A 22,112-nucleotide genomic window follows, 5' to 3' on the forward strand; every position below is an offset into this window, starting at 1 on the left:
AATAACTGGGGGAACTGAGATTTGCAGCTTAAAGGGCAAATTCACCTTTATAAGCACATAAAACAAGACCCCAAAACCCCCAGAAATTGATAGACCCCCCCGTAGAGCATAGGGGCGGATTCTAAACCTGCATTTATCCACAGGCCAAGAATCTGACCCAGGTGGCAGGGGCTTTAGTCCCCCCCCCCTCCAGTGTATTCCCCAAGGCTCCCTTGTGCTCTCTTGTATATAGAAAACACCCCAAATATCTATGGAGAAGCGCAGCCACGTGGTAATGCATGTGCAGGGGGATCAGGGCAGCCAATGGCACACTCCCTGCGGAGGAATTGGCACCCTGCAGCGCCAGGCAGAGCAGGAAGTGCAGAGCACGTGGAACGTCATATTTAGAATTCTATTTATGAATGTTGCAAGACAATAGGATGAATAATTACTTATGTGCTATAATTATGGTTTATTTAAATGCACTATAATCATTCTGCTGAATCACACTCATTATTCAGGAGGAGGACAAGACAATACAAGGGAAAGGCAGATATGGAAACAGCTGTTGCTGAACTACAAGTCCCGGCATCCTCACACAGTAACACAATGACAGTATTACACTGTGTACAATTTTGCACTTGTGTAAACAGTGTTATCTGTAAATAAACCCTGCTGTTTTGGGCTGACCAGCCTAATGCTGTTGTCAAACAACACAGCACTCTTTGAGGTGAAGACACACAGAGCTACTAGTAGCAGCTACTTGTTGTGGCTACAAAAATAGACAATGCTGATCATTTACTGATAACTGTCTCTACATATGTTTTAGCAGATGCAATTCTCAGTATTGTCTATGGCTGGGGATTTTCTGGCCTTCAGTAGCCATGACAAGTAGCTGCTACTAAGTAGCTCAGTGTGCTTATATAAGGCCAAACATGACAAGGCTATAACCGAGCAGGACCTACCTTCTTTATTGTCTTTGTCTGTACCAGAGCCAGCTCACGGTTTTCATCCGCCACATACAGGGACAGTTTCACATAGGGATCACTGCAAGGCAAAACATATTGGTGCGTAAGCATCAGAAATATCTTTACAAAATCATATGAATGGTTCACATTTAAGTTTACTTTTAGTATGTCATAGAATGGCTAAGCCAAGCAACTTTTCAATTGGTCTTTATTTTTTCTTTGGTATAGTTTTTGAATGATTTGATTTCTTCTCCCGACTCTCTCCAGCTTTCAAATGGCTAAATATAATTTCATTTTTTTACTGTTTATTACTCATTTTTATATTAAAGCCCTCTCCTATTTGTGTTCCAGCCCCTTATTTAAATCAGTGTCAGGTTGCTAAGGTAATTTGTACCCTAGCAACCAAACAGCTGCTGAAATTCCAACCTAGAGAGCTACAGAAACAGCCTGCGGCATAGAGGCGGGGCAGGCAATATATGATTGACAGCTCAGAGTTATTTTTCCATACAGCACTTTCTACATATCACCTAGATGGCAAATGCATAAGATATTGGGGTGAAACAAAGCTTCCCTTAATAACAGTGCCCACAAAATGGCGCCCTCCTGCTGGCTGTGACTGTAAATTCCAAGACTGAAGGAAAGAGACATTCAGTCATTTATATAGTGTAAGTAAAGTATCTTTTGCTCTACTAACATGATACAAAAGGATTGGGAATAAGTTCTTATGGTGACAGGCTCCCCAGTAAACGCCAGTGCCTATTTTGGATCCCAGTCCAGACCTAGCAGAATGTGGGCACCCTAGTTCCCTGAGGTTGGACAATCTGATCACAATTTGTCCCCCTTACATTAGAACCCTAACCTTCCTCACTTACCATGGCACCTTCTTTTTAAAAATGCCAGTGTGCCATATACAGACAGGGGAAAGTATAACCGGCTGCAATACTATCCATACCTTTCTATCTGGAATATGAAGCAGATCCCATATAAAACAGATATTTATTCTTGTGGGACACTTTGTATGTGGAATGGAGTTTGTTCCTCAAGGGAACAATTAGTTCCGTGTTTCAATACACACCACTCTATAAATCCGTGCCGCCGGCTGGCAGGTAAGTGCTGAACGTGCCAGGGATCAGTGTGGGTAGCCCGGCTATATCTAGTGGCTGCGGGACTAACTGGGCTCCCTGCGGGCAGGAAACACACAGATGGCTTACAGAGCCGGCTAGGAATACACAGGCAATTACTAAGTTTGGGCACACACATTTAAGTTTAACTGGCCTTGGGTGCAAAACAGGGTGCCATTTACACAAAGCTTTGATCAGATGACAGTCAGTTTCAGCGCATGTGAAATGCGACACAGAGAATTTTCCAGCCTTGGATAATGTAGAATATCTAAGGCTACAAGAAGGCACTTGCATTTCAAAGCAGGGAGGTACTGGCCGGGGGCTGCCATGGCCAATCCAGGCATTCATTATCAATGGAATAAATTCAGGCTGCATAAACATCTCTTAACCCCTTCTGTCCCAGCTCTTTTTATCACTGCCACAAAACTGACCATAGAGAACCCCTGAACGGCCAAGCTGGTTCTTTGAAGACGGCAATGTGGAAGCTTTCCAGCAAAGAAATAGTTAAACAAAGCTTGAAAGAAGAACCATAGATCCGTACAAGAAGAATACAGCAATGGCCTTTGCAGGTGGCTTATGGAGTGAAGCAAGCCTACTGGCATTTAAAGGAAAACTATACCCCCAGAATGAATACGTAACCAACAGACAGTTTATATCATATTAAGTGACCTATTAAAGAATCTCCCCAAACTGGAATATATATATCAGTAAATATTGCCCTTTTACATCCTTTCCCTTGAGCCGCCATTTAGTGATGGGCTGTGTGCTCCCTCAGAGATCAGCTGACAGGAAGTGATGCAGCTCTAACTGTAACAGGAAGTAGTGTGGGAGTAAAAGGCAGAACTCTGCCCATTCATTGGCTGATGGGGCCTAGCATGTATGTGTGCCTTGGCTTGTTTGTGTGCACTGTGACTCCTATGATCCCAGGGAGCGGCCTTAATTCTTAAAATGGCAATTTTCTATTTAGGATTACCCAATGGCACATACAGGTATGGGATCCCTTATCCGAAAAACCCATTATCAAGAAAGCTCCAAATTATGGAAAGGCCATCTCCCATATTTTATAAGCAAATAATTCAAATTTTTATGATCTGCTTATAGGGGGTGTAAAGCCAAAAACCAATATGAAACAGTGTAATTTTAAAGCAATGTCCATATATACGTTATATTAATATATTTGTGAATCTGTGCAGTAACTGCATTCTGTGGCCCCAAGTCCTCCAATCACTGAGGTGTAGTGGGGGGGGGGGGGGGGAGCTGTTAAATGGATCAGGATACAGAACTGGCAACCCCCCTATATATATGTCAGGAGTCTCCTGGATTTAAAGGGGTGGGTCACCTTTATGTTAACTCTGTTAACTGTATGTTATAGAATAGCTTATTCTAAGCAACTTTTCAATTGGTCTTCATTTTTTCTTTTATAGTTTTTTTCATTATTTGCCTTCTTCTGTCAGTTTCCAGCTTTCAAATGGGGGTCACTGACCCCGGCAGCCAGAAACCTATTCTCTGTGAGGCTCCAGTTTTATTGTTATGGTTCCTTCTCATTTCTAACCTTTCTATATACGCCATCTTCTACAGTGGTGTGAAAAACTATTTGCCCCCTTCCTGATTTCTTATTCTTTTGCATGTTTGTCACACAAAATGTTTCTGATCATCAAACACATTTAACTATTAGTCAAAGATAACACAAGTAAACACAAAATGCAGTTTTTAAATGAGGGTTTTTATTATTTAGGGAGAAAAAAAATCCAAACCTACATGGCCCTGTGTGAAAAAGTAATTGCCCCCTGAACCTAATAACTGGTTGGGCCACCCTTAGCAGCAATAACTGCAATCAAGCGTTTGCGATAACTTGCAACGAGTCTTTTACAGCGCTCTGGAGGAATTTTGGCCCACTCATCTTTGCAGAATTGTTGTAATTCAGCTTTATTTGAGGGTTTTCTAGCATGAACCGCCTTTTTAAGGTCATGCCACAACATCTCAATAGGATTCAGGTCAGGACTTTGACTAGGCCACTCCAAAGTCTTCATTTTGTTTTTCTTCAGCCATTCAGAGGTGGATTTGCTGGTGTGTTTTGGGTCATTGTCCTGCTGCAGCACCCAAGATCGCTTCAGCTTGAGTTGACGAACAGATGGCCGGACATTCTCCTTCAGGATTTTTTGGTAGACAGTAGAATTCATGGTTCCATCTATCACAGCAAGCCTTCCAGGTCCTGAAGCAGCAAAACAACCCCAGACCATCACACTACCGCCACCATATTTTACTGTTGGTATGATGTTCTTTTTCTGAAATACTGTGTTACTTTTACGCCAGATGTAACAGGACACGCACCTTCCAAAAAGTTCAACTTTTGTCTCGTCGGTCCACAAGATATTTTCCCAAAAGTCTTGGCAATCATTGAGATGTTTTTAGCAAAATTGAGACGAGCCATAATGTTCTTTTTGCTTAAAAGTGGCTTGCGCCTTGGAAATCTGCCATGCAGGCCGTTTTTGCCCAGTCTCTTTCTTATGGTGGAGTCGTGAACACTGACCTTAATTGAGGCAAGTGAGGCCTGCAGTTCTTTAGATGTTGTCCTGGGGTCTTTTGTGGCCTCTCGGATGAGTTGTCTCTGCGCTCTTGGGGTAATTTTGGTCGGCCGGCCACTCCTGGGAAGGTTCACCACTGTTCCATGTTTTTGCCATTTGTGGATAATGGCTCTCACTGTGGTTCGCTGGAGTCCCAAAGCTTTAGAAATGGCTTTATAACCTTTACCAGACTGATAAATCTCAATTACTTTTGTTCTCATTTGTTCCTGAATTTCTTTGGATCTTGGCATGATGTCTAGCTTTTGAGGTGCTTTTGGGCTACTTCTCTGTGTCAGGTAGCTCCTATTTAAGTGATTTCTTGATTGAAACAGGTGTGGCAGTAATCAGGCCTGGGGGTGACTACAGAAATTGATATTGAAATTGAAAATTGAAATTGATAAACCACAGTTAAGTTATTTTTAACAAGGGGGGCAATCACTTTTTCACACAGGGCCATGTAGATTTGGAGTTTTTTTTCTCCCTTAATAACGTAAACCTTCATTTAAAAACTGCATTTTGTGTTCAATTATGTTATCTTTGACTAACAGTTAACGGTTTTTGATGAGCAGAAACATTTAAGTGTGACAAACATGCAAAAGAATAAGAAATCAGGAAGGGGGCAAATAGTTTTTCACACCACTGTATATAACACCTATTGCTCTGTGAGTATTATTACCGTTACATTTTATTACTAGCCTTTCTATTCAGGCCCTCTGCTATTCATAATCCAGTCTCTCATTAATGGGGTTGTTCACCTTTAAGCTTTCAGTTGGTATATTATAGAATGGCTAATTCTAATCGTTTCAATTGGCTTTCATTTTATCTTTTTTTTTTTTTTTTAGTTTTTGAATTATTTGCCTTTCTCTTTTGACTCTTTCCAGCTTTCAAATGGGGGTCACTGACCCCGGCAGCCAGAAACCTATTCTCTGTGAGGCTCCAGTTTTATTGTTATGGTTCCTTCTCATTTCTAACCTTTCTATATACGCCATCTTCTATTAATATTCCAGTCTCTCATTCAAATCAAAGCCAGGTTGCTAGGGTAATGTGGACCCTAGTAATCAGATAGCTGCTGAAATACCAAACTGGAGAGCTTCTACATAAAAAAGCTAAAAAATACAAAAACCACACATAAAGAACGAAGACCAATTGCAAATTGCCTCAGAATAGCACTCTCTACATCATACAGGTATAGGACCCATTATCCAGAATGCTTGGGACCAAGGGTATTCCGGATAAGGGGTCTTTCCGTAATTTGGATCTCCATACCTTAAGTCTACTAAAAAATCAATAAAACATTAATTAAACCCAATAGGATTGTTTTGCATCCAATAAGGATTATTTATATCTTAGTTGGAATCAATTACAAGGTTCTGTTTTATTTCTACATAGAAAAAGGAAATCAATTTTAAAATTCTGAATTATTTGATTAAAATGGACTCTATGGGAGACGGGCATTCCGTAATTCGGAGCTTTCTGGATAACGGGTTTCCGGATAAGGGGTCCGATACCTGTACTAACAGTTAAGTTAAAGGTGAACAACCCCTGAGTGACGTTCCAGCTAACGATTCCCTGCAGAAAGCCGATGAATTTGCTGGGAATCTCGCCGGTCTGTCAGAGCGAGACGCACCGAGACGTCAGAGCATACACGGCACTATTCTTGATTGCTTTAGTGATTTCTCAAAGGGAAGGGGGGGGGCGCTTTCATCTCTTTTTCTTTACTGTGGGAATGGAGGGGCGGAGGGGGGGCTGGATCTGTACATTTAGGCACTTTGCTTTCACTTGCTACCAGAGCCGCGGGGTTCATTGTATTCACTGGGACTGGCGAGTCTTTTGATGCAGAAACGTAATCAGATGGGCTACAGACTCCCAGATACCAGCTGGTACTGATATGGAACGCTTACGGACACAAGTATCACAAAACAAGTCATTTAACCACTTTCCCCCTAATGTTCCCTTCACATTAGCTACGCCGGACATCACGTGGCACTGCAAGGTCCATATGCCCCAGCAGGCAAGGAGTTAAAGGAACTGCAAGTCCTAATGGGAACCTGTATTGATTAAAGTCAGTGGTACGGGGGTACTATGTTCAGGGGTCCCATGCAGGCCCGGACTGGCAATCTGAGGCTGCTGTAAGATGCCATAGGCAGTCATTATTTATTGGGCCTGTTTTGGGCTGTTTGGGTCTCTGTGCGGCTTAAATGCCAGGGCCCATTTTGAATCTCAATCCAGGCCTGACCCATGGCAGAGAGATCCAAAGTGTGATTCCTGAGCCTCAGAAGGGGTGGGGCATGTGGGGAGAGTGGGTGGGGCATGTGGGGAGAGTGGGTGGGGCATGTGGGGAGAGTGGGTGGGGCATATGCAGACCACGGGCTGTATTACTGTATAATGGGCAAAGCCACACGTGCACAGATGTATTATTTTCCTTTCTACCTGTCAGGCCCTAATGTGCAATAGGCTAATAACTGGGGTCTTCTTTGTAGTATTGGGCACTATGATTCCTGATGGGGGCACACTAAACCCTCAGGACTAACTAAATGTATGTATGTATATATGTATATCTTTATTTATAAAGTGTTACTTATGTACGCAGCGCTGTACAGTAGAATACATTAATACAAACAGGGGGTTATTAAGATAATAATAGATAAATACACAGTATAACAATAAATACAAATAAATACAAGATACAGTTGCAATAAGTTAAGAGTCAAAGACACAAGAGGATGGAGGCTATAATAGCACGTGTCTAAATAAATATTTTTAATGTATAATAGTCCCAGAACACATGGCAGGATAAACACAGTGCCCATCCCATGTATAATAATATCTCTGCCCTGTCTTGGTAGGAAATTAATTAGCATTAAATATGCAGAATAGCAGAAATTTCCAGTAGTAACCAATGAGAAACTAGCGTTTTCACAAGAAGCCCTGAGACCATTTACAGGTATGGGACCTGTTATCCAGAATGCTCAGGACCTGGGGTTTTCCAGATAAAGGGTCTTTCCATAATTTGGATCATCATATATTAAGTCTACTAAAAAATCATGTAAACTTTATTTAAACCCAATAGAATTGTTCTGCCCCCAATAAGGGGTAATTATATCTTAGTTAGTACAGGTACTGTTTTATTATTACAGGGAAAAAGGACATCATTTTTAAAAATTATAATTATTTGGTTATAATGGGGTCTATGGGACATGGCCTTCCCGTAATTCAGACCTAATGGGTTTCCAGGTAATGGAACCTATTTAATGTTTCAGGGTAGCTAAAGACTGCAGTGTTCCTTTCAATGTGTTACAGATGCCACAGAAGAGAGAAGACATTAGTGGGTTCATTTATCAGCTTAGCAGTTCATGCAAGGGGCCCAAATGTCAGCCAATGTGTACAGGGCAGCTACTAGCCATCAATATGTATTGGGGCGGTATGAAAAGTCCTTCTGGCCCATTGATGCTGCCAGGTCTGCCTAGGCTCTGGGATAGAAAAATAAGGAGCAACAACCTCCCCAAACACTGCACATTATCCCCAAGCACATGTACAATTTGTGGATTTTGCTGATTATGCCCATTGTATTATGGGAACCCTAGAAGTCTGTTATGTAACAAGCGAGCAGCTTCAGAGCTGTTGTTCCACCCTGAATGAAACCAAGAACACAAAAGGCAGCTCCGATATTTTGCTGAGAAATAACAGTAATCACACAGTATTGCCGAAGCTCTGGGGAACAAAGGTTATTTCTGAAAATTCTCATTTGCAACAGAATTTCGTGAAATGTCTCAGTGGGAAAATAAAAGGGGAAATACGCAGTAAAAGGCAGAGAACGGAAATAGAAAGAAATACACTGTAAGGCTGGCAATGCCGGCACGGCATATAAACTGGCACTAAACTCATATGAACTAGATCAATTGCATACCCCCCAAATGACAGAGCCCAAATAGTAAGTGTGCCTTCATGGTAAGTGGGTGGGGTTGGGCACAGATTGGGTGTGTGTGGGAATAACTGGGCATGGGCATGGCAGATCCGGGACAAGGACTATAATGTGTCAAAATGTGACTTCAAAATGGTGAGAAGTGTAACCCTACTGCCCCTGAAACTGTGGATTGTGTCCCCTAATAATGTATGCATAATTCATAGCCAACCACAGGCCTGTACATATCTGAACATGGAATCAGCACAAAGTCAGACAGGAAGACCCTCTGTTCCAGGCTATCATGCCTATTATACCCATCATGTATCTTATATGTCAATAAGCTGCTTCAGACATTTGCCAATATGGATATGCAGAGAAAAAGGGCAATCACACGGGGAGACCAACTTGGAATCAAGGAATCAATGGAGCATATGTGCAAAGATCATACTATACTGATTACATATAATATGTATTAAAAATAAGTTGCGACTCCCCAAAACAAATGTCATTTCTTGTCTACTACAATATGCCAAATGTCAGCTGATACCTAGCCAATCAGCAATGCTCATGCAGCACCTCTAATATCCCACTTAGCTCTAACACCAAGAACGAGACGCAGATTTGCTTAAAGGGGACCTGTCAACATAAGAAATAATTCCAAATCCTTTGCTATCATGTTAGTAGAGCAAAATAAACTTTACTTATACTATATAAATTGTTTCATTTCTTTTCCCTTCAGTCTTGGAATTTACAATCACAGTCAGCAGGCAGCCACCATTTTTTGAACACTGTTATTAAGGAATATCCCCCCCCCAAAAAAAAATCTTGGGCATTTGCCATCTAGGTGATATCTAAGAAGTGCTGAATAAAAAGTTAAAATAATTGTATTTAAAAATCTGAGTTGTCAATCATATATTGCCTGCCCCGCCTCTATGCCTGCGGCATAGAGGCGGGGCAGGCAATATATGATTGACAGCTCAAATTTTTAAATACATTAATAACAGGTATGGATGATGTAAGGTCCCCTTTAAGAACAGCCTAGAGCTCCTTGAAGTCTGGATAGAATGTTCAAGAAGAACCGACTGATAACCATCTGCTAAACAAACTGACGGGCATTACTGGAAGGGGAAATATACCATATATGTGCAGAGAAACTGGAAAGACCACATAGCCAAAGCACCGGGCACATTGGGATATGAGCCCACAGGAGCCGCTGGGAAGAGATGTCGGTCAATTAAAGGTCCCAGGTGGAAGAATAAAGACAAAGCCAAGGCCAAGCATGCAACTGTATCTCTACAGGCAAACGTGGTAGACAGAAGGATAGGAAGAATTAGAAAGAAACGTTTATGAAAAAGGGCTATTACAGGAATTAAAGAAACCCAAGGGGCACAGAATGAAACCCTACAATTTTGTCCTGGTACCAAGGAACATGCTACTTAATAATGATAATAATAGTAATAATAAAGACACCAGCAGAAGTGCGGAAACTGAGGAAACCACACTTAATAGATTGCTGTACAGGTATGGGATCCCTTGTCCGGAAACCCATTATCCAGAAAGGGTTTATTTAATGGTTAAATGATTCCCTTTTCTCTGTAATAATAAAACAGTACCTGTACTTGATCCCAACTAAGATATAATTACCCCTTATTGGGGCAGAACAGCCCTATTGGGTTTATTTAATGGTTAAATGATTCCCTTTTCTCTGTAATAATAAAACAGTACCTGTACTTGATCCCAACTAAGATATAATTACCCCTTATTGGGGGCAGAACAGCCCTATTGGGTTTATTTCATGGTTAAATGATTCCCTTTTCTCTGTAATAATAAAACAGTACCTGTACTTGATCCCAACTAAGATATAATTACCCCTTATTGGAGGCAGAACAGCCCTATTGGGTTTATTTAATGGTTAAATGATTCCCTTTTCTCTGTAATAATAAAACAGTACCTGTACTTGATCCCAACTAAGATATAATTACCCCTTATTGGAGGCAGAACAGCCCTATTGGGTTTATTTAATGGTTAAATGATTCCCTTTTCTCTGTAATAATAAAACAGTACCTGTACTTGATCCCAACTAAGAAATAATTACCCCTTATTGGGGGCAGAACAGCCCTATTGGGTTTATTTAATGGTTAAATGATTCCCTTTTCTCTGTAATAATAAAACAGTACCTGTACTTGATCCCAACTAAGATATAATTACCCCTTATTGGAGGCAGAACAGCCCTATTGGGTTTATTTAATGGTTAAATGATTCCCTTTTTTCTGTAATAATAAAACAGTACCTGTACTTGATCCCAACTAAGATATAATTACCCCTTATTGGAGGCAGAACAGCCCTATTGGGTTTATTTAATGGTTAAATGATTCCCTTTTCTCTGTAATAATAAAACAGTACCTGTACTTGATCCCAACTAAGATATAATTACCCCTTATTGGAGGCAGAACAGCCCTATTGGGTTTATTTCATGGTTAAATGATTCCCTTTTCTCTGTAATAATAAAACAGTACCTGTACTTGATCCCAACTAAGATATAATTACCCCTTATTGGGGGCAGAACAGCCCTATTGGGTTTATTTAATGGTTAAATGATTCCCTTTTCTCTGTAATAATAAAACAGTACCTGTACTTGATCCCAACTAAGATATAAGTAGACCTTATTGGGGGCAGAACAGCCCTATTGGGTTTATTTCATGGTTAAATGATTCCCTTTTCTCTGTAATAATAAAACAGTAGCTGTACTTGATCCCAACTAAGATATAATTACCCCTTATTGGAGGCAGAACAGCCCTATTGGGTTTATTTAATGGTTAAATGATTCCCTTTTCTCTGTAATAATAAAACAGTAGCTGTACTTGATCCCAACTAAGATATAATTACCCCTTATTGGGGGCAGAACAGCCCTATTGGGTTTATTTAATGGTTAAATGATTCCCTTTTCTCTGTAATAATAAAACAGTACCTGTACTTGATCCCAACTAAGATATAATTACCCCTTATTGGAGGCAGAACAGCCCTATTGGGTTTATTTAATGGTTAAATGATTCCCTTTTCTCTGTAATAATAAAACAGTACCTGTACTTGATCCCAACTAAGATATAATTACCCCTTATTGGAGGCAGAACAGCCCTATTGGGTTTATTTCATGGTTAAATTATTCCCTTTTCTCTGTAATAATAAAACAGTACCTGTACTTGATCCCAACTAAGATATAATTACCCCTTATTGGGGGCAGAACAGCCCTATTGGGTTTATTTCATGGTTAAATGATTCCCTTTTCTCTGTAATAATAAAACAGTACCTGTACTTGATCCCAACTAAGATATAATTACCCCTTATTGGGGGCAGAACAGCCCTATTGGGTTTATTTAATGGTTAAATGATTCCCTTTTCTCTGTAATAATAAAACAGTACCTGTACTTGATCCCAACTAAGATATAAGTAGACCTTATTGGGGGCAGAACAGCCCTATTGGGTTTATTTCATGGTTAAATGATTCCCTTTTCTCTGTAATAATAAAACAGTAGCTGTACTTGATCCCAACTAAGATATAATTACCCCTTATTGGAGGCAGAACAGCCCTATTGGGTTTATTTAATGGTTAAATGATTCCCTTTTCTCTGTAATAATAAAACAGTAGCTGTACTTGATCCCAACTAAGATATAATTACCCCTTATTGGGGGCAGAACAGCCCTATTGGGTTTATTTAATGGTTAAATGATTCCCTTTTCTCTGTAATAATAAAACAGTACCTGTACTTGATCCCAACTAAGATATAATTACCCCTTATTGGGGGCAGAACAGCCCTATTGGGTTTATTTCATGGTTAAATGATTCCCTTTTCTCTGTAATAATAAAACAGTACCTGTACTTGATCCCAACTAAGATATAATTACCCCTTATTGGGGGCAGAACAGCCCTATTGGGTTTATTTAATGGTTAAATGATTCCCTTTTCTCTGTAATAATAAAACAGTACCTGTACTTGATCCCAACTAAGATATAAGTAGACCTTATTGGGGGCAGAACAGCCCTATTGGGTTTATTTCATGATTAAATGATTCCCTTTTCTCTGTAATAATAAAACAGTAGCTGTACTTGATCCCAACTAAGATATAATTACCCCTTATTGGAGGCAGAACAGCCCTATTGGGTTTATTTAATGGTTAAATGATTCCCTTTTCTCTGTAATAATAAAACAGTAGCTGTACTTGATCCCAACTAAGATATAATTACCCCTTATTGGGGGCAGAACAGCCCTATTGGGTTTATTTAATGGTTAAATGATTCCCTTTTCTCTGTAATAATAAAACAGTACCTGTACTTGATCCCAACTAAGATATAATTACCCCTTATTGGGGGCAGAACAATCCTATTGGGTTTAATTACTGTTGAAATAATTTTTTTAGTAGACTTAAGGTAGGAGATCCAAATTACAGAAAGACCCCTTATCAGGAAAACCCCAGGTACCGAGCATTCTGGATTATGGGTCCCATACATGTACTAGGACAACATAGTAATCCCAGTAAATTCCCTACAGTGGGTATAGCTATACACGATACAAAGAGGAGGGGAGGATGCAGCACGGCTGTTCCCATGAGTTCTCTGCTCAGACATGATGGGTGCGATGCCCACAATATGTTGGTATTTGATGCCACCTGCCATCCCATTAGAAGTAATGCAGAGGGTGTATGGAGCACTAATATGGGCACGGCAGCGGGTATCACTGTGCCGTATTACCAATGCTATACAATACGGAGGTTGTTTGCCGGTTGCTGCTGCTGGAAAGCTCAGACTGCAATCTTCTTGTTTAATGAATCAGAAGCTGCTCAGCACCCACTGTTATGTGTTTCTCCACCTCATTAACCTTCCCTTAATTTATACAGACTCACAATAAACACAAAGCAGTCGGCAGAATGAGCTCTGATTGCATTTATATTGATATTGTTATGTCTGCCAAACACTTCATTCCTCCCTCTCACGCTAATGAAGGTACAGTTATTAGGGAATACAGATATTTCTATGGGAGCCATTCCCAGTAGCAAAGGTGATGCAGATAGAGAAGCGCATTAATCCCTACGGATGTAGAGAGAGCGATGCCACTAAGGGTGCCCATACACGTGCCAACCGTTGGGCTAGCTGATTGTGCAGCCAAGGCCTGAGCATGGCAGTATGGGAGCGCTGGGGCCCCTGTCACTCCCTGGCGTATGATACATTACACCCATTAGAATGGGAGGCACTGGAGCACAAAGCTTACTTTGTCTGGGTTCAGAATAACTGGATTCATATGGGGTAAGTGGTGGGCACCATGCCGGCATGTCCTGGCTTGACCCCAATCTTGCACGCCATTTTTTATCTGGCACAAGGTGCAGAGTTGAGCCCTGTATGAAAAAGTTCTGTGCCTTAAGGTGCCCATACACGGGCCAAATTTAGCTGCCGATATCTATTACACCAATTCAGCAGCTTATCAGCCGGTGTATGGGCACCAAGATGGGCCTCTCCAATTGATATCTGGCCTGAAAGTTGGGCAGACCTTGATCGGGCAGCTATGATTTTTACATCGGATCGGGGAACACATTGGCTCACTGATGCAGCCACCGAACTGATGGTGCCTATGCCAACTGTTTTAATTTGATCGAATTATCCCAATCTGTATCTTTTATTTATTTGTCTTTATTGTTATACTTTGTATTTATCTATTATTATCTTAATAACCCCGTTTGTATTAATCTATTCTACTGTACAGCGCTGCGTACATAAGTAGCACTTTATAAATAAAGATATACATACATATATACATACATACTAAGCCCCCAGAGGAAACCAATCCGTAACAGCACTAACTTTAACCAGGAACCATCACTGAATTCCCCAATGCATCTAAAGCTCTTAGCCCGAAAAATACAGCCATAGGCAGAAGTGCCAAGGAGAGTACTATATGCGTGGCCCCGTGAGTAGATATTCCATGTCTTACCTTTCCCTTTGTATAATATTGACTCTATGAGCCGACAGCCACCTTGACTCCTGTATTTGTGCTGATTGCATAACAATTGCTTATCAGCTTCCCTCCGTGACATTATATCATAATCGTGTGTTCACCAGCGCACAACTATGCACGCTTAATGGAAGTCTCCCACTCTGCAAATGGCCCCCCTGCCCCCACAACTGCGAGGATTGTGTCACGAAGATATAGATATTCTATCTCCTTCCCGTACACAATTTGTCATAAGTCACATTCTGTGCATGAAAAATGACTAATTGGCCAGTGAGCAAACAATTAGCTTTAACTGCACCGGGGCAAACTTACCCTGTTATAGCCCCAGTTACAGCAGCACCCACCAGCTCTCAGCAGGTGGGGGGGGGGGGGGGGAAACTGGAGGTGTAAGATGGCACCTCTAGGAAGTACGGTAGGCAGGAGAGAACAAAATAAGTAATTGGTAAATGACACATACCAGGATAAAAATGTTTTGATGTCCTTGTTACTGTGTACCTGATGGAGTAATAGATTCTCCTTCCAATAACTTATATAACACACACATATATAGCAGGGTGTTGACCCCAATGTTCTATATATCTGTAACCTTGTTATGGGCTAAGGGGGCCCAGCCTGAAGGCCAGTTAGGGGGGGATTTGGGGTGAGTGCTTATTTGTGCCCTGGGTACCCCTGGAACTATAGCGGGGTGACTGTTACCCCAATGTTTCTATATATCTGTAACCTTGTTATGGGCTAAGGGGGCCCAGCCTGAAGGCCAGTTAGGGGGGATTTGGGGTGAGTGCTTATTTGTGCCCTGGGTACCCCTGGAACTATAGCAGGGTGACTGTTACCCCAATGTTTCTATATATCTGTAACCTTGTTATGGGCTAAGGGGGCCCAGCCTGAAGGCCAATTAGGGGGGATTTGGGGTGAGTGCTTACTTACTGCCTGGGTACCCCTGGAACTATAGCAGGGTGACTGTTACCCCAATGTTTCTATATATCTGTAACCTTGTTATGGGCTAAGGGGGCCCAGCCTGAAGGCCAGTTAGGGGGAGATTTGGGGTGAGTGCTTATTTGTGCCCTGGGTACCCCTGGAACTACAGCAGGGTGACTGTTACCCCAATGTTTCTATATATCTGTAACCTTGTTATGGGCTAAGGGGGCCCAGCCTGAAGGCCAGTTAGGGGGAGATTTGGGGTGAGTGCGTATTTGTGCCCTGGGTACCCCTGGAACTATAGCGGGGTGACTGTTACCCCAATGTTTCTATATATCTGTAACCTTGTTATGGGCTAAGGGGGCCCAGCCTGAAGGCCAATTAGGGGGGATTTGGGGTGAGTGCTTATTTACTGCCTGGGTACCCCTGGAACTATAGCAGGGTGACTGTTACCCCAATGTTTCTATATATCTGTAACCTTGTTATGGGCTAAGGGGGCCCAGCCTGAAGGCCAGTTAGGGGGAGATTTGGGGTGAGTGCTTATTTGTGCCCTGGGTACCCCTGGAACTATAGCAGGGTGACTGTTACCCCAATGTTTCTATATATCTGTAACCTTGTTATGGGCTAAGGGGGCCCAGCCTGAAGGCCAGTTAGGGGGAGATTTGGGGTGAGTGCGTATTTGTGCCCTGGGTACCCCTGGAACTATAGCGGGGTGACTGTTACCCCAATGTTTCTATATATCTGTAACCTTGTTATGGGCTAAGGGGGCCCAGCCTGAAGGCCAGTTAGGGGGAGATTTGGGGTGAGTGCTTATTTGTGCCCTGGGTACCCCTGGAACTATAGCAGGGTGACTGTTACCCCAATGTTTCTATATATCTGTAACCTTGTTATGGGCTAAGGGGGCCCAGCCTGAAGGCCAGTTAGGGGGAGATTTGGGGTGAGTGCTTATTTGTGCCCTGGGTACCCCTGGAACTATAGCGGGGTGACTGTTACCCCAATGTTTCTATATATCTGTAACCTTGTTATGGGCTAAGGGGGCCCAGCCTGAAGGCCAGTTAGGGGGGATTTGGGGTGAGTGCTTATTTGTGCCCTGGGTACCCCTGGAACTATAGCAGGGTGACTGTTACCCCAATGTTTCTATATATCTGTAACCTTGTTATGGGCTAAGGGGGCCCAGCCTGAAGGCCAATTAGGGGGGATTTGGGGTGAGTGCTTACTTACTGCCTGGGTACCCCTGGAACTATAGCAGGGTGACTGTTACCCCAATGTTTCTATATATCTGTAACCTTGTTATGGGCTAAGGGGGCCCAGCCTGAAGGCCAGTTAGGGGGAGATTTGGGGTGAGTGCTTATTTGTGCCCTGGGTACCCCTGGAACTACAGCAGGGTGACTGTTACCCCAATGTTTCTATATATCTGTAACCTTGTTATGGGCTAAGGGGGCCCAGCCTGAAGGCCAGTTAGGGGGAGATTTGGGGTGAGTGCGTATTTGTGCCCTGGGTACCCCTGGAACTATAGCGGGGTGACTGTTACCCCAATGTTTCTATATATCTGTAACCTTGTTATGGGCTAAGGGGGCCCAGCCTGAAGGCCAATTAGGGGGGATTTGGGGTGAGTGCTTATTTACTGCCTGGGTACCCCTGGAACTATAGCAGGGTGACTGTTACCCCAATGTTTCTATATATCTGTAACCTTGTTATGGGCTAAGGGGGCCCAGCCTGAAGGCCAGTTAGGGGGAGATTTGGGGTGAGTGCTTATTTGTGCCCTGGGTACCCCTGGAACTATAGCAGGGTGACTGTTACCCCAATGTTTCTATATATCTGTAACCTTGTTATGGGCTAAGGGGGCCCAGCCTGAAGGCCAGTTAGGGGGAGATTTGGGGTGAGTGCGTATTTGTGCCCTGGGTACCCCTGGAACTATAGCGGGGTGACTGTTACCCCAATGTTTCTATATATCTGTAACCTTGTTATGGGCTAAGGGGGCCCAGCCTGAAGGCCAGTTAGGGGGAGATTTGGGGTGAGTGCTTATTTGTGCCCTGGGTACCCCTGGAACTATAGCAGGGTGACTGTTACCCCAATGTTTCTATATATCTGTAACCTTGTTATGGGCTAAGGGGGCCCAGCCTGAAGGCCAGTTAGGGGGAGATTTGGGGTGAGTGCTTACTTGTGCCCTGGGTACCCCTGGAACTATAGCAGGGTGACTGTTACCCCAATGTTTCTATATATCTGTAACCTTGTTAGGGGCTAAGGGGGCCCAGCCTGAATGCCAGTTAGGGGGGATTTGGGGTGAGTGCTTACTTGTGCCCTGGGTACCCCTGGACCTATAGCAGGGTGAAATTATTTTGGATACAAGTGCAAAATCATTTGGGCCTATTAAATGATAGAACAATGGTTCTGAAGTGGCAGATTTAGTTGTTTAGTGAGAAGTGGAATCTAGGCGGATGCTCTATCACGCTTCAGTTAAGCTGCTAACAAGGTAGAGAAAAAAAATCAAAATCCTCTGCTTTTCCCCAGCGCTGTGAATATGAAATGAGTTAGCTGTGTGTCTGGGCTTCGTGTCCTCCTCTCCAGGCAAGGGCACACAGCGTCTCTAGTGAGTCGGAATGATACCGCTAATGAGAACGCGCCGAGATCCCACCTGCGCCATAACTTGAATCAGAGGGGGATTGTAAATGATTGGGATTGTTCTAAACACGAGGCCAGATCCCAATTGTTGCAGAATTTCAATTATATTTCAAGTATTACCAATGGGAATGAAGAATTCTAGGTCCAGAGAAGCAAAAGCTTTAACTATACATAAAGAAGATGGCCACCTAAAAATTATTTTTGTATGCTTAGTGAAGGATCAGAATTGTTTACTATTGTCTCTACGTGTGTTTAGCAGAGGCAATTCTCAGTATTGTCTATGGCAGGGGATTTTCTGGAGTTTAGTAGCCATGACAAGTAGCTGATACTAAGTAGCTCTGTGTGTCTTCGCCCTTACAGTTAACTTAAGGGTGAACAACCCCTTTAACCACAAAATAAGCAAGGCATTGTGGGAGCTGGAGTCTTGGTGATATGAGAATAGCATGCAATAGTAAAACACCCAAGTCCAGCCATGACTCCTCCAGTTATACTGAGTAAGAGACACAATAGCTGTCTAAAAGCAGCTGGCTCCTTCTGAAAGCTCAGACTCAGGCACAATGCACTGAGATGGCGCCTACACACCAATATTACAACAAAAAATACAATTATTGCTTCAAGAATACAATTTTAAATGGTAAAATTAATTATTAGCAATGTACACAGTGTCATTTAGTAATAACTATACCATAAAAATCGAACACAATCCATGTAAGTCTACAAATAAGAAACAAAGAGGAAAATTACCTGGCCCCAAATATATCCTTCTTTGCCAAGTCAGTGCCGGAAACAATTTTTACTCTGAGGATGCGCGACTCCTCCTGTAAAACAAAATAACAGACAACTTATATTTTATGTCTTTTATTAAATGTGTTCCCCCGAAAGCAGTATAATATACACATGCCATATACAAATGTTTTGTTAAAACTAATATAAAAGTAAACTATATAATAATCTACACAAGTCAGTACCTACTAGGAAACAAGTTGGATCTATGAACTTATTCAGTATAGTACATATACCCTCCTGTATACCCTGCTGTATACCCACCTGTATACCCTCCTGTATACCCTCCCGTATACCCACCCGTATAGCCACCTGTATACCCACCTGTATACCCTGCTGTATACCCACCTGTATACGCTCCTGTATACCCACCTGTATACCCTCCTGTACACCCTGCTGTATACCCACCTGTATACCCTCCTGTATACCCTCCCGTATATCCGCTACAGCAGTAAATGAGTGGCTACAAGCCGGATCCTACAGATAATGATAGCTTGTACAGACTATAGGTAGATTATACAGGGTATATACTGATATTAGAGAGGCCTAACCCTAGAATAGCACAAGGCCGCAGGGAGTTTGCCTTTATAGAGGCCACGCTGATTTCTAATAACCTTATAGCTGAATAGGAGCTGCTATAGACAAGGAACGTTGATAACATTGAATCACTGTAAAGGCCAAACAATGACTCATGAGAAGCTGCTATTGCTTCGGAACAGTGATCCTCAACCTCCTACCCATAAGGTACCGTAATCATGGCAGCCCACCCATCCTCGCCCATTTAAAATGTCACTGCTGAAATTCACAATCAAAGCTCAAAAGTCAGAATGTTTGAGAAATACTGATTAGGATGAAAGTCAAAAGCTGCTCTGTGAGCCTGAAGGTACAGCAGTCCTATGAGAACAGATGCATTTCCCATTGGGTTCAAAGAGGCCAGCTAAGCAGTCTAATCAGAACTTAGGCCCTAGGTTATTTCTCTGCAAACAGGGTCGGACTGGGCCCAGCCATAGGGAGCCCCCTGGAGGCCCAGACCCGACCCTTGCCGGTGCTCCCCTGGCCGACGGTGTTCCTCCCCGACACGTTAAACTAAAGCGCGCTCAGGGGAGGATGTCAGGTGGGGGCCCCTGCATGGGGTTAGGGAGGCGCAGTGGGTGCCCCTATGGGGTGCGGGGGACGCAGCCGGCGGGGGCACCTGCATGGCCCCAGGGGCGGCGGCCCCGGTGGGCCCTGCACCCCCCAGTCCGACCCTGTTGCTTATTTTACCCTCCATTGCAGGGGTAGGCAGGGGGTACAGGGAGTGCTGAGCACAGGGTGAACACTCCCAGCACTGCCCAGCCAAGCATTGACCCCTGGCAGCCAATTTCAAATTACCTTGTTTTTTACATAAACCCTTGGAAATAACCTTTGGTATTTAGGTTAAGCAGTGTAGCAGTACTGTGTTTTATCCTCTGCTACGAGCATGACCAGGCTGCACTCCCATGCACCGAGCTCTCCATCCCAGCTCCCAGCAGCAACAATGAACTGAGACCCCCTGGGGCTTTACTTTGTGCCGTACCCTCAATAACTGCCTATGCCAACAGTACCAGCAATAACAACTGGGGGGGGTTATGTTAGCCCTGCAAAGTGAAGAGTTGTCACTAGTCAGAGAACTCATATATGCCCATACATCAGGTGCTAGCTAAGGATGCTGGGAATTGGGCTTCAGGGATGGCAGGAAAGTCTAGCAAAGCAAATAGACAGAAACACTTACAAGCCCAATGTGCAGTAGCCACACTATATACGAGCCCGAGCCCATGCCCATATATACAAGCCCATGCCCATATATACAAGCCCATGCCCACTTACATACCTGTGACCAAGTTCCCAGTGGTTTAACAGTCAGCTCTGCAGGCACAGACTCAACAAGTAGTTTTCCTGCTGCCCGGTTTCCTTTCAGTTCTGTTTCTATTAATAATTAACTCCCCGGAGCCAGAATCAATAACCCATCCAGTCTCTCGTTCTTTTATGCCCTGTGGGTGTCTCAGTGATTGCACAAGAGCCACGACTAAGCCTGACCTCTGACATCCCACAATAACCCACACGAGGGAACCCTTTTCACATTCAGGGAAAGGAGACAGATCCATTAAAGAGACCTTAGACTATGCATATATGGATTTTGAATACAAAGGTAGAGCTGTGCTGCTGCCCACTGCCATGCCAGGTCTAAACCTGTTAATGGCAAGTATGGGGTCTAGGATAATTCATACTCTTACCAGTAGGGGGCACTATAGCTATTCTATTGTACACTGCTACATAAGAAAGATACAGTACTTGGTCTAAACCTGTTAATGGCAAATATGGGATCTAGGATAATTCACACTCTGACCAGTAGGGGCACTATAGCTGCTACATAAGAAAGATACTTGGGCTAAACCTGTTAATGGCAAGTATGGAGTCTAGGATAATTCATACTCTTACCAGTAGGGGGCACTATAGCTATTCTATTGTACATTGCTACGTAAGAAAGATACAGTACTTGGTCTAAACCTGTTAATGGCAAATATGGGATCTAGGATAATTCACACTCTGACCAGTAGGGGCACTATAGCTGCTACATAAGAAAGATACTTGGTCTAAACCTGTTAATGGCAAGTATGGGGTCTAGGATAATTCATACTCTGACCAGTAGGGGCGCTATTGCTGCTACATAAGAAAGATACTTGGTCTAAACCTGTTAATGGCAAGTATGGGATCTAGGATAATTCACACTCTGACCAGTAGGGGCACTATAGCTGCTACATAAGAAAGATACTTGGTCTAAACCTGTTAATGGCAAGTATGGGGTCTAGGATAATTCATACTCTGACCAGTAGGGGCGCTATTGCTGCTACATAAGAAAGATACTTGGTCTAAACCTGTTAATGGCAAGTATGGGATCTAGGATAATTCACACTCTGACCAGTAGGGGCACTATAGCTGCTACATAAGAAAGATACTTGGTCTAACCCAGTGCTGTCCAACTGGCGGCCCGCGGGCCGCATGCGGCCCGCGACCCCCCTCTGTGTGGCCCCCCACCTGTCTGGCTGCTTTGATGGCTTACCTTTGAGTAAGCTTTAAATGGTATCAGTACTGAGATTAACTGGCCCCCTGCATGGTTCTCACCTCAGATTCAGGCTGTAATCCCTCTGTATTGTTTAAAAATGTAATCCCCTGTGTTGTTCACCCCCTGCAGTGTTCACACCTCAGGCTCAGGCTGTAATCACTCCCATTGTTCAC

At 43.0% G+C, this 22,112-nt stretch overlaps 1 protein-coding gene across 11 annotated transcripts in view; it reads right to left on the reverse strand.

Annotated features, from left to right (window-relative positions):
* The window catches only part of nedd4l (NEDD4 like E3 ubiquitin protein ligase), a 196,109-nt gene that overhangs the window by 99,245 nt on the left and 74,752 nt on the right, over positions 1–22,112 (reverse strand). For 10 of the 11 annotated variants that reach the window (XM_012959672.3, XM_012959670.3, XM_012959692.3 and 7 more), the window contains 2 exon segments: positions 18,819–18,892; positions 945–1,026 (listed from right to left, as the gene is read on the reverse strand). In XM_012959672.3, the coding sequence (XP_012815126.1) occupies positions 945–1,026; positions 18,819–18,892 (156 nt within the window). 11 annotated transcript variants of the gene reach the window in all.

Source organism: Xenopus tropicalis, chromosome 1 (genome assembly GCF_000004195.4).
Source record: "Xenopus tropicalis strain Nigerian chromosome 1, UCB_Xtro_10.0, whole genome shotgun sequence".
NCBI lineage: Eukaryota > Metazoa > Chordata > Amphibia > Anura > Pipidae > Xenopus > Xenopus tropicalis.